At 38.6% G+C, this 12,810-nt stretch overlaps 1 protein-coding gene across 2 annotated transcripts in view; it reads left to right on the forward strand.

Moving 5' to 3' along the window:
- The first annotated feature begins 1,176 nt into the window (after positions 1 to 1,176).
- The window catches only part of LOC116311606 (collagen alpha-1(XX) chain), a 41,316-nt gene continuing 29,682 nt past the window's right edge, over positions 1,177 to 12,810 (forward strand). For both annotated transcript variants that reach the window (XM_039604241.1, XM_039604242.1), the window contains exons 1-4: positions 1,177 to 1,288; positions 5,803 to 5,911; positions 7,916 to 8,020; positions 10,704 to 10,847. In XM_039604241.1, coding sequence (XP_039460175.1) covers positions 1,229 to 1,288; positions 5,803 to 5,911; positions 7,916 to 8,020; positions 10,704 to 10,847 — 418 coding nt within the window. In that variant the 5' untranslated portion in view covers positions 1,177 to 1,228. The remainder of the gene's footprint in view (positions 1,289 to 5,802; positions 5,912 to 7,915; positions 8,021 to 10,703; positions 10,848 to 12,810) is intronic.

The raw sequence follows: 12,810 nt of genomic DNA on the forward strand, positions 1-12,810 counted from the left end.
CATTTTGTGTGTGTGGGGTGCTCAGTTTTGGAGATCTTCTGTTGAATATCACGGAACCAGATTCCACTTCCCAGGAATCATAAACCACTTTCTGTTTCTTCCTGCTGTCTACCTCTGCTAACCAAAACAAGTGTGCAGCTATCATTTGTCACAGTTGACATTTGTCACTGTTGCTAAAACATGGACGTTCAGAAACCGTAGGACTCTCTCGTTTCCTCTTTTCTTGATTCTTTTTTTAAACACTATACAGATGATGGTTTAAGGCACATCTGCAATGGTTTCAATTTTCAAGTCTCTGAGCACAATCCATCGTTTATATATGGTAAATGGCCTGTATTTGCATAGCGCTTTACTAGTCCCTAAGGACCCCAAAGCGCTTTACACATCCAGTCATCCACCCATTCACACACACGTGATGGCAAGCTACATTGTAGCCACAACCACCCTGGGGCGCACTGACAGAGGCGAGGCTGCCGGACACTGGCACCACCGGTCCCTCTGACCACCACCAGTAGGCAACGGGTGAAGTGTCTTGCCCAAGGACACAACGACCGAGACTGTCCAAGCAACTCCCAACTCTTGAGCCACGATCGCCCCATACGCCCTATACAGTTTATATTGCATGTCAGCTGAGGTCACCTCGTAAGTGTTGCCATTACACTGAAGTTCAAGATGTTTATTGTTAATTCTTATTGAAAATCCCTTTTTATAATTATTGAAATGATACAGTGTTACTATAGATTTCTAAATCTAAATTGTGTCCGTTGCACTGCGCTGTACTGAAACGACACAAGTAAACTCTTTGACTTCCAGCCTGGGAGCTGGATACCGGACTAGACTCAAGAATAAAGTCGTGTTCCAACACATCTGTTGGAAATTATTAATACACCAATTATTCATGCACTAAGGCATGGAAATATAAGAGTGTATTCGCCATTGATTAAGTGCACTGTGTGTTTAACTTACAATATGACAGTCACACGGTATTTCATAGCAGAACTCTATGCGGCTCCAGCGGGGTAATATTACCCTGTACATTACATAGGATAGCTCAAACGTATGGTTGTAAAAGTGTCTCCCACTGTGTGGAGGATTTTATAGCATTTTTCTGAGTGCCACGCCCATGCCGGAGCAGCAGGAGGGCCTTGCTTCTCAGATTTCACCCTGAAACGTTCAGATACGACCTGTTGAGAGGAAGCAGGCTTCAGAGTTGAGCAGAAACCTGCGCATGTTGACATCCCGCCTCTGGAATGCAGTGCGGAATAAACTGGACTCACCGAACCGCCAGGTAAGAGCTCACCTGGCCGCTCTAAGAGCGACCGTGTTAGAAAACGGCAAAGTGCGTTTGTGACGGTGTCCTTTTTATTCATTCCAAGTGTTAGATGAAGGACCTACTGTAGCCCGTACTTACGATGCAGTGCATTGTTTCAAGCTGCCGTGAGAAAAAAAACCCCCACCTGGACCTGCGCGACACCTACCACACAAAAAGCAAACTTAAACTACTTTTGTGGTGCTTGACACCAGTTAACGTGTTGCACGTCTGTGCGAGTTATGTGTACATTAAAAACAATTTTCACTATTTAATTATCAGTAATTTAAACATGAAATACGCCTTTATTTTATTTATTTATTTTAGATATATCTACGCAGTTATTGGCGTTCTATATTGCGTCAAATCAGCTTCTTCCAGCAGCTAATTTCTTAACAACTTTAAAGAATTTACTTATTTAACATTTTTGTAAAACGTGTGTACATTAAAATAGTAGTCGGTATTTAATTAGATGTAAGTTAAATATAAATTAAGATTTTATTTTAATTATATGCAACAAGCTACAGTAATATATCCGGTGGTTATTAGCGTGTTCCATAATTTAAATTGCTGACCTGTTGTTTCCAGGTGTACTGACCTCATAGTTCCTACCAGCTGTCATAAAACCTTCTACCTAAGGGGAACCATGACACTGAAATTTGATATCCAGAGTCAAGTGTTGCCACCTGGGTACCTAACAGGTTAGCTGGAGTTCAAGTTATTTCGTGGTGGTGTCATTTTTTCCTAGTGAGGTCACTCCAAGGGCAATAAAGGCATCCATAAATGAGTAACTGTATAACCTGTATTAGCCTGTATTTAGAACATCCAGTCTTTTAGATTGGATATTTCCTTGTATGTCTTTAACACCAGTACAATGATTTCTTATCTTATTATTAAGTAAAAATGAATCGTACAATAAGCGTGTGGCTTTGGATTAATTCAAGAAAAATGAGTTCAAAGCTAAACTAAAGCGCTTCCACGGGCACTGCATAACATTACTACTCCTTTGCTTTTGTCTGACAGGCACATCAATAAGTGCACAATCTGCCACTCAAGCACTGACTTTGCAACATTCAGGCAAGCAGGCACATGTGAAACATGAGAAAACTATACAAAAACCCCAATGTAGTTCCATCACATACTTCACACGATGACATCGGGTAGGTATGTTGGAAATGTCTTTTAACCCTCATCGTACTGTCAGGGGCCGTGCAGACCCCAGAGGTATATTTTTTTGTCATATATCAAATGTATTTTTTTTTCTTTGTCAGTCAGTTAGTTCCTAGTAAAGTGGCATGGACATAGTCGTGCCACACATTGAAAGGAGAGCTCATACTGCTGCATGACAGTCCCCAGTCTGAGTGGCGACTAAATTAACTTTAGTTATCTTTAGTCATTTCTGCTTCCTGCACAATCATAGTAATTGGTTTGTTTGCACCGCCTGCAGAAAGTCAGGCCAAGCAGACAGGACTGCCCTTTATCACTGATTCATTTCATAATATTTATGCACAGAATTTCTAAGCACAGCCAAGGTAAGGGGGGCGTGGGGGGTTCAGTATTCTCAGGATATTATCTCTGTTTTCTACGGCTTGGTGCACTGCTGTTGGTACACTGGTCTTTACAGTTCAATCAGCGTCCCGACCATCACCTGTGGTCGTGAGCTCTGGATAGTGACGGAAAAATTAGATACAACGAGAAATGGGTTCCCTCGGAATCATGTCTGGGCTCTCCCTCAGAGGCAGAATGAGGAGCTGAGTCATTAGGGAGGGACTTAGAGTGCAGCCGCTATGCCTCCACATTCAAAGAAGGCGGTTGACATGAGTTCAGGGATCCTCACCACCTCCTAGGTGAGGAGTTTGGGGCATGTCTAGGAGGCAGACCCAGGACATGGTGGAGGTTGTGTCTCTGGGTTGGCTGGTTGTGTGTTTATCTGAAGCCTGATTGGTTTCATCATATAAATACAATAGAAATAATGTTTATTTACAATGACTGAAAACTAAGTGATTCCACACTCAAAAGATGATAAATAAGCTTTTAAGTAACGTGGATTACATTTTGGATAAAAGATGCAAGTTGTTTTAAAGAAAAACTGATTTTTGTTATATAAAATATGCAAAATCATTTTTAATTAATTTGAATTAATAATTCTTTTAGATGACAATAACTATATAACTAATCCATGCATGTTAAATATGTCGGTAGGATGAGGGTTAAACTCTCTTCTAATTGCTGCCTGTTGTGCTTGAGACAGGAATCCATTAAAACAAGTCTAAAATGCAAACAATGAGTGTTCAGCACTGTGAAGAAGTACTTTCCATCCCATACATCAGATGTAAAACTAACATGTTATAACATAACATTTCATAAAAGGTACATCACACCAGCAGTCAAACATGGTGGTGGTAGTTTGACGATCTGGGGTTTAAAGTATGAAAAATGCAAAAAAAAAAAAAAAAAAGGGATCGGGGGGTGGGCAAATACTTTTTTTACTGTATGTAAAATTATTGTTAATATAAATTATTAAAGTGAAATCAGCGTCTTTGGGTCTCTGTATGTGTGTTGATATTTCTCCTTATCTCTACTTGTGTTTCCATGTCACACTTTACCAGTTAGCTGTGGATAACTTACTTCTGTCATACCCGGCCACGAGCTAGAAGGTCTGTGAACTCCAGCTGTATTAACTGTGTCTTTGTTCAGCCTGTGTTTGTTGAACAGTGTTCTTATTCACAAAGAACAAATGACATTCCTTTCATCCTTGTTTTCTAAAGATCATCTTCCTACAGTTTTACAGCGTTTTTCAAAATTACAAATTCTAGTTAGATTTTTGGGGAACAAAAAAAGCAGACGCTGAAACTCTTTGCAGTTTGATCCTGAGCAATATTCTTAAACCCCCCCTTTACATATAAAAGACTCCTCAAGAGGGTTTTTTAGAGCAAATCATGCATGTGACATGCTGCTGGTTACCTAGCTGGTTGTAAATGTTCTCTCAGTTTTAGGTTGTTTTGTTTCCTGTTGTCACCTCACCACATTTTTTAAAATCTGGCACCAAATATAAATGAGGACAGATTTTTAAACAATCAAAAAACTGAAAGTATCAATTTAACATTTTTAATCAAAATTAATTTGGCTATTTTTGATTACAGGCTTTAAACGTTTTAAATTCTTTGCAATTTACATGGTGTCTGAACTTTTCTTTTTATTATAGAAGTGGGATTAAAAAGAAATAAGTTTGGTCTTTTAGCTTTGAGCAAGAAATTATTGTTCTTAGAAGATTCAAAGACTCCAAATAATGTTCCTTCTTTGGAGTGTAAAAAAACATTACAACATGTGATATATATCAAATAAGTTCAGTCCTGGGATCTAGAATTAGTTGAAGGTGTTTAATGAATGTTGTGTAAAGTGTTAATGGGTCTCAGACAGAAGCATGGTAGGTTTACGCCCTCTTCAAGGGCTGCATGTTTGTTAATATTATGGCCTGGTGTATCATTAGCTGTGTTGAGGTCTGTAATTGGACAAAATCAGGCACATCTGTAGTCTGAGTCAGACATAAAAATTCCCATGGGAAAACTACCTGTTTTTTAATAGCTTTTTTCCCCATTTTGTTGATATGAAAGGTATTCCAAAGTAGAAATATGTATTTTAAATGAGCAATACAAATTTAGAATAAGATTTATGATTGATTAATTTGTTTGATTTATAAATTCTAATCTGATCCACAAATCTTATATTGTGAAATAGAAAATTTTAAAAAAATCTGAAAAGCTGACATAAATGAAGTCAAAAACACACCATCATGAAAAATTCATTGGGTGTTTTTTTTTTTTTTTTTACATGTTCAGAAGGTCGAGCAGGTCATCTAATAATCAGGAGTTTGGTGGTTTGATCCCTGGCTGTTCCAGACTGCATACAGACTATCCTTGGGCAAGATACTGAACAAGCTGCTTTCTGATGTGTTCATCAGTGTATGAATGTGTGTGAATGTGGGAATGAGGGAAGTTGCATAAAGTGCTTTGAGTGCTCAAAGAGCATAGAAGAGCTTTATATAAGAACAGTCTATTTATCATATATTATCTAGTGCTGTGTGAATTGTTTCTCAGTTTCCTGTTCTTAGCTGAAGCAGAAACCGCACTGTGTGTGGTCTTCTGCTGCTGTAGAACATCTGCTTCAAGTTCGACATGTACATTCAGAGATGCTCTTCTGCATGCCCTGGTTGTAAAGATCGACTTTTTGAGTTACTGTTGCCTTTTTTACTCAGAGAACTGGTGCTCACTGGTTATTTTCTCTTTTCAAACCATTCTGTGCCATGTTTAAAGTCACTTCAATCACCTTTCGTTATCATCCTGATGCCTGGTTTGCCGCCAGCTTATTGGGCAGGTTAGATATTTCCATCAAAAGTCAGTCAAACCTAGTGATGTGTTCGTGTGTCTGTATGTAAAAATAAGAGAATGCATAAATGAAATAATACTGACAGCGTTATTTTTTTATATTTCTAGGCTCCACTCATGTCTCCTCACCTCCTTGCTACTTCATTGTCGTCTTCCTGGCTAATGCCATTTTTCCTGCTCAGTGTCCTGCTGATGTCTGCTGCTGTCAATGGCCAAGGTATACACATATATCTAATAATACACAGGGCTGCACATAAGTGGTCCGCAGGTGCACATGCACTGTCAAAATAAAAGACGCGCACCAGATAAGAAGTTGCAACGCGTGTTTGCGTACATATAAAAGGCACTGTTTTTGTCCGCTAGAGTGGGATTTTCACGGCATATTCTGCACCACATCTGCACCGCTTCTTCTGCGGTTCGGACTCCTTCTGACATTTCTTTGGAGGTGGAGGAACACCAAAGTAATTGCTTAAAGGAGCTTGCTTCTTCGACATCTTTAAGAGTTCTAAACAAATGTCTGTCCTCCTCCAGAAAATCTTATGTACGCAAACGTGCGTTGCAACTTCTTATCTGGTGCGCGTCTTTTATTTTGACAGTGCATGCGCACCTGCGGGCCACTTATGTGCACCCATGCTAATAATCGTTTGACTCTTACAAAGCAAGCTAATAGTGAAGTCGCATTAATGTCTTGATGATCTGCTGTGTAGCTTTTACACATAAAATGTCTTATGTGTACCCACAAACTTTGGCATAATGTATCTACTTTGCGTTCTGTAGCATATACCCACATTTATACATACAGTTATTCCAACGTTCTAAAATATGAAGCTGTGCCTTTTTTCTTTCTTCTTTCAGCTAAAGTAGTGCCAATACTCAAAATCTTGAATGAATGCATTTGATGTCAGTGCTTTTTAGGCTTCTGTGTGTTGCTGTCATTGTGTATCCACACAGTGACAAGACAAATCAGGTTGGCACGGATGGCAGAACCTTTTTTAATTGGTACTGTCAGCATAAAAACTATTGGGTCAATGATTTTATTTGAATTCAAGCATCAAAACTTATTTGCTATGAAGAGAATGATAGTTAGGTCTTGTTCTGTGGAAAAGCAGTCACTCCCAAAACCAAATGAACTGAACTAATGTAACCATATTAGTCATAATCATCCAAAGACTGTGTTAGCACAGTTTTTATTATGCTGAAAATATGTATTTAGTTTGATAATGTACAACTCACCATTTAGTTTTTTGGCTGTCAAAATGAACATATAAGGACAAGCCAATTATTTTGAGGTATTTTTGAGACTTTGCTAGTTTCCATATTTACCTCATGGTTACTTAATACTACATCCCATAAAAGAAACAATCTGCAAGTCTCAAGGAACTTACTATATTTTGAGTGTTGAACTGGAAATGGTGGGCAAATCCAGCTGTTCTTAGCCCACAAATCTTAGAGCACAATACAGATACTGTATGTGGCTGCATAACTGCCTGTCTGTCTGGAAAAGTTGTTGTTCTTAGTGGATCTGTTAGACCGTGACCCTGTCTCTCTAAATTCCCGTCAGAGCCTATGTGATTCCCTGCCAGGCACACATGTAGATGAAGACCCCCCAGAGGCCCCTGGGCCCAGTACACAGTCGCAGACAGAGGCCTTTACATAGACACATGGATGCTTGCTAGTCAGGAAAGGATCTGTTGAGTGCTGAGGGTCATGTGTTCACACAAGTTATAAAGTTCTGTAATTCATGCTGTCCATGTCTTCTATGCTTCCGTTTTGCATCCCCTCCCCTCCTTCCCCATCTTCCTCTCCATCTATAACCCCACTGCGTAGTAAATACAAAACCCTGTCACAGTGTAACTTTGTGACGTTCCTCTGACACGACCTTTGAACCTGCAGTCTCCAACCGGCGTCCTGTTCCTGTTTCTATGCTAGATGGGAGGACAGGGCATGCTTTGATGGATGCATGAAGGAAACATGAAAGACACTGCTTGTTGGGGAAACCCCTGCTGGAAATTATGTAGATGAAGTCAGAACAAGAGATGAATTTGATGTGTTGAGAAGGAAGTGAGAGAATGGGAAGAATGAAGAAAGTTTCACTGCTTGTGTCTTTGATCTTTGAAAAGTCTGCAAATGTCATGTCAACTTTTTCCCTTGACCCAAGTCTTAAAATGCGCTAAACATTTAAAGCCAGATATTTTTTATTCTTCTCTTTGTCTCTGTCAAGGTCGTCTTAAGCTGACGGTTCTGTCTGAAGACAGACTGCAGATGAAGTGGAAGGAGGCTGATGGGCCCGTGCAGGGTTACAAGGTCAGAGTGAGACCGATTTCAGGTGAGAGTTGCGCAGCTGTGAAGAAAGTACTCTGACAGCAGAGTTAGGAGCTCCTCCAATTTGATATACCTACAAAGTCTATCTAAAAGCCTCGGAATGAAATTGAAAGTATGAATCACATTTTGTCATCAGAATGGGAAAAATAAGAAAAACAACAACTTTGGTAGTGTTCACAGGTGGTACCCACTTTAATAATTGTGGTCATCAAATGTTTGGGAGAATTAACAATGTCACTTGATAAGATTTTCTAAAAGAAGAGAAAAAACACCCAAATAGCATTTTTAAGACCAATATTTGGTGATTTAACAATATATCATGAGATTTTTTTTTCAGCCACACAAAACGTAAACAGATTTCCCTAACTCCTCTAAGTACTCACTAAGATAACAGCTACAGCTACAAATACAGTTCTTTTACTCTTACTACTCGTGGATTATTCATTTACGCTTTGGTTGCTGTGTTTGTAGAGTTTCAAACACGTGTTGCCAACAGGAAGTTGCAGAGTATACTCTGGTAGACAAACGATACAACATCAAAACTCTTTTGTCTTTTCTTTGATTTGTAGATTCATTTATCAGCCCCTGTAAATGCTGATTTATCATATTGGCCGATATGTCCGTTGGGCTCTACTGTCAACGAACACGCGCTGCCATGTCGATTGATTTAATAACAGATGTGACTTGTCCTGTATTATCATGCAGAGATATTTTAGTATAAAATATAAAATGCATCATTTAGTATAATGATGCACTTGAAAAACGTATTCATCACCTGTAGACTGGACTACTGTAACTCTCTATACCTGGGCCTCCAACATTCTTCTCTCCACCGTTTGCAGTTAGTTCAAAATGCTGCTGCACGCCTTCTAACAGGTACTAGAAAGTACGATCACATCACCCCAGTTCTAGTTAATTTACACTGGCTCCCTGTCAAATACCGTATAGACTTTAAAATTCTCTTGCTTACTTTTAAAATTTTAAACAATTTGGCACCTAGTTACCTGACTGAACTCTTCCGCTTGTATAACCCCAGGAGTGCAGTAAGATCATCTTGCTAGATGCTCTTAGAACAGCCTAGATCCCAGCTGAAGTTGAGAGGTGATTGGGCCTTTGCAGTTGCAGCACCCAGACTCTGGAATAACCTCCCCGCTTTTATTCGTACTTCTGAGTCTATTCATTCCTTTAAATTGCGTCTTAAAACTCAATTTTTTACTTTGGCTTTTGAATCAAATTAGTTTAACCATCATCAGGCCTGTTTTATGTCTGTCACCTTTGATGTTTGTTGGTGTGTGTTTTGTTTGTTTGTTAACTTTTTTTCCTTTGCATTGCCTTTTAATGTCTCCATGATTTTTGCTGATTGTTAAGCACTTTGATCAGGTGATCAAAGTGTGCTATATAAATAACCCTTAAAATTTAAACCACATCTGGTATGTGAAGCTTCTGCTTCTCTGATAAATGTTCCACACAACAGGAGCACACTCAATCCTGAAAATGCTACGTAACATTTTCTTTGGTTTCCAGCAGTACACTTACTCCCAAGTGTCTCAAATGTATAATAATTATAAGTTTTTAATTACATAATAAACATCATGAAGTTTATTCATAAGCTTTTTATTATACCACACATCCCATCTAGTTTGAAACTGCTTAAAAATGGGTTTGTAAAGTATTCTTTTGCCCTCCAGACTGCCAGCTGTCTTGCTTTGCAGGTCATAATTTGGATAAAAATACAGCCCATTCTCCTCCCCTCTATCTCCACATCTGTGATTTTTCCTAAGCATTGTTTTCTCTTTGTCGGCCTTTTAGCTCCCATTCCACACAGTGCAGGTAAGCACAGGCAGGTCTAAGAGAGAGACAGAGATGAACTTAAAAGAAGAAATTAATGCAGCACTTTTGTAGTGTGTTTAAAGGTGTAGGATGGCAGTAAGAGAATGCAAAGGTGGTGCTGACAGGATTAAAGAGGTAAGGATGTCCAGTTCTGGCAAAGTCATTACAAAGAACTGCCCAGACTTTCAACAGGCAGTGTATTTGGAATTTGAAGCATCAGATGAAAATGCACCGTAGAAAGTGTGTAAAAGTTATTTTTTAGATCCGATGAATAAAAAGTAGGAACTGTTGGTTGTTCAAAAGACCCTTGTTAAGATTTAGTCCTGGTCTTTTTTGGTTTTTGTTCCAGAAAAATATGGCAGTGGTATGAAGTTTTGTACACTGATTTATTGCTTACTTAATAACTTCAGCATTAAAAAAATATTGCCTAGTTTTACATGATCCAGTAAAATATATTATGTAAAATATAATATAGTAGTAAAAATGTTGACCTCGTATGTCAGAATTATACATAAGAAGTCAAAGTTTGGTCTTACGAAGGAAAACGAAGGTGTAATGTCAAAATTGCAGAGCTGGTAAGTTTTTGAGCTCACATGTTTCTAAAATTTGAAATCAGTAATTTGTACCTGAACTTTCTAAGTTAATACATCACAATTTTAATTCATTAATGACTATTCATCTCCAGAAACAGGCTTCAGAAATAGTTGCCAGTTTCTATTATGTTTCCTGTTTGAATTCAAGCATAACTCAAGTTATACAAACTCTGTCTTTAATGTCACTCAGTGATCTGTTTTTTATATAATTCACTTTACATATACAGAAAGATTAATCATCCCAAATCCTTGTGTTTTTTCCAGAGGTGCCACAGCCAGAGCTCATGTTGACTACCACCCGGGGCCGGGCAACAGTGGCAGGTCTGGACTCCAGTCAGGAATATTTCCTCCAGGTCCTTGTGCTCAATGGGACGACAGAGAAACTTCTCGCAAAGAGACGATTCACAAGTAAGAAATACAGCAGGGTTGATCAGAGTAATGGTGAAGTTTGATTTAAGATGTCTATTGTGAGTCTGTCTATATATTTAATATCATCTGTGGATTTCTAAAAATGTAACAGTGTAAGTTGGAAACTTTTTGTATGTTGAGCAGAGATGGTAGTAGGAGATAATAAATATATCTGAGTTGTGGAGTAATCAAGAGGTTCATGTAGATTGTATACATATATATACGTTTAAATGAGTGAGAACTGTCATCTTATATAATATTCTGAAGATCATTTTTTTATGCTTGCAAGCCCACAACCTCACACTCACAGTGGCTGAGTACTAATATTACCAGTTGGATTACCTGCTTGGATTGAGTGTTTCTCCAGGATTGTAAATCTGCCTTCTGACACAAACTTATTGATAACGTTACAGTCGATGATGCTTTCTAGGCCAAAGAGCCTCACACAGTCACCCACACTGTGTGACTGTGTTTAAGGAGGAGCAGCTTGCAGGGAGGAGAGCAGATTTAATTTAATTTAATTCCTAATGACAGAAATAGCAGGATTCATTTTGATGAAGGGTCACTTGTGTTCGGAGGCTTAGACTCGGCATCGTAGACGGTTGGGTTGTTTTCCTCCCCAGTTTGTGTCCCTTTCACTGTTGACATATTGTAAAGTTGTAAATGATTCTCTCATGTGATTGTATTATATTTTCATGTAGCCTCTGGCTGCTTGCAAAGGATGCAAGAAGTATTAGATTACTGTGTCGAGTTAAGCGTGTCCAGGCAGGCTAGAAAATGCCTCAACTTGGAAATTCGTAATGCCGGCTGTCATGTTGGAATGATGGCAGTCTGGGAATTCCTTCCTGATGTGTCTTCATCTTGTTTTAACTCCCTCAGGGTCCCTTACTTATTTAATACTGTTACTGTGTCAAGGCAATACTTACTTTTCATCCTCATTTAGCGATGATTTGCAGCTCTTAATAACCTATTTTGTATTCTCAATATAACATAGAAAACATATTAAATGTTTAAACTAAGAATTTTTGTCCCTTAATTCCAGACAAAGATATGCTAAAAAGACTTTTGAAGATCTTAAAGTTTTATCTCCTTTTGTGTTTGCATATAATTTAAAGCAACTTTTAACACAGTGAATATCCTGAGATACAAGTGACTACAGTGGGCTCATAAAGGTTCTTTGACCTTTAACCACGAGTCTCGTCTAGAGTAGTTTGAGTTGTAGTCAGATGTGTAATCCATTGTACCACTAACTGCATGTGCTGCAAAATCCACACAAGATCTTTTGGTGATTCCTGAATGGTGTGTGCTAAAGTTTACTCAACTTTCAAGGATGTGTTATTGATTAGTGCTGTGTATGCTCTTCAGTGATAGACGTCATAAAGGTCTGTGTTGGGGTGGTTACTCAAAAAAGTTATCTATTACAAATTACTTGTTACTTTTCTTAAAAATAATGCAGTACCTTACTTAATTACTTTAAAAGTGACCTAAAACATTGTTACATAGTTACCATTAACAATAGAAACCTTAAAGTCCCAAACACCAACACAAATCCATATCCTAATGAAGACACACATACAGTCTGTCTTTCATGTGTGAACGCAAAGCTGACAGCACAAAACAAAGCTGAAGACCAGCTGACACTTCAAAGTGATCGTCATGGTGATTCTAGTTTGGAAACATGAACAGGCAGAAGTGCAGGCTGCAGGCTGACTGCTCATCAGTCTGTTGAAGTTCACGGTCTGGCTGCTGGGCTGGGATCAGCATACACTAACCTTTATGTTCACTCTGGGTTCTTAGCTATCTTTGTGTTTTCTGTGCAGATGCTGCCAAAAAGCTGATGTTGTGTTAGCAGCATGACGCGGTTGTTTCTGTCCTGGGCGTAGTTACTGCTTTACTATCATGTTCCTGTGAATTTATGCAGTAACATTCAAAGTAATGTTCATATTGCCACTGAAAACATGCA

This window comes from Oreochromis aureus, linkage group 20 (assembly GCF_013358895.1).
Source record: "Oreochromis aureus strain Israel breed Guangdong linkage group 20, ZZ_aureus, whole genome shotgun sequence".
NCBI lineage: Eukaryota > Metazoa > Chordata > Actinopteri > Cichliformes > Cichlidae > Oreochromis > Oreochromis aureus.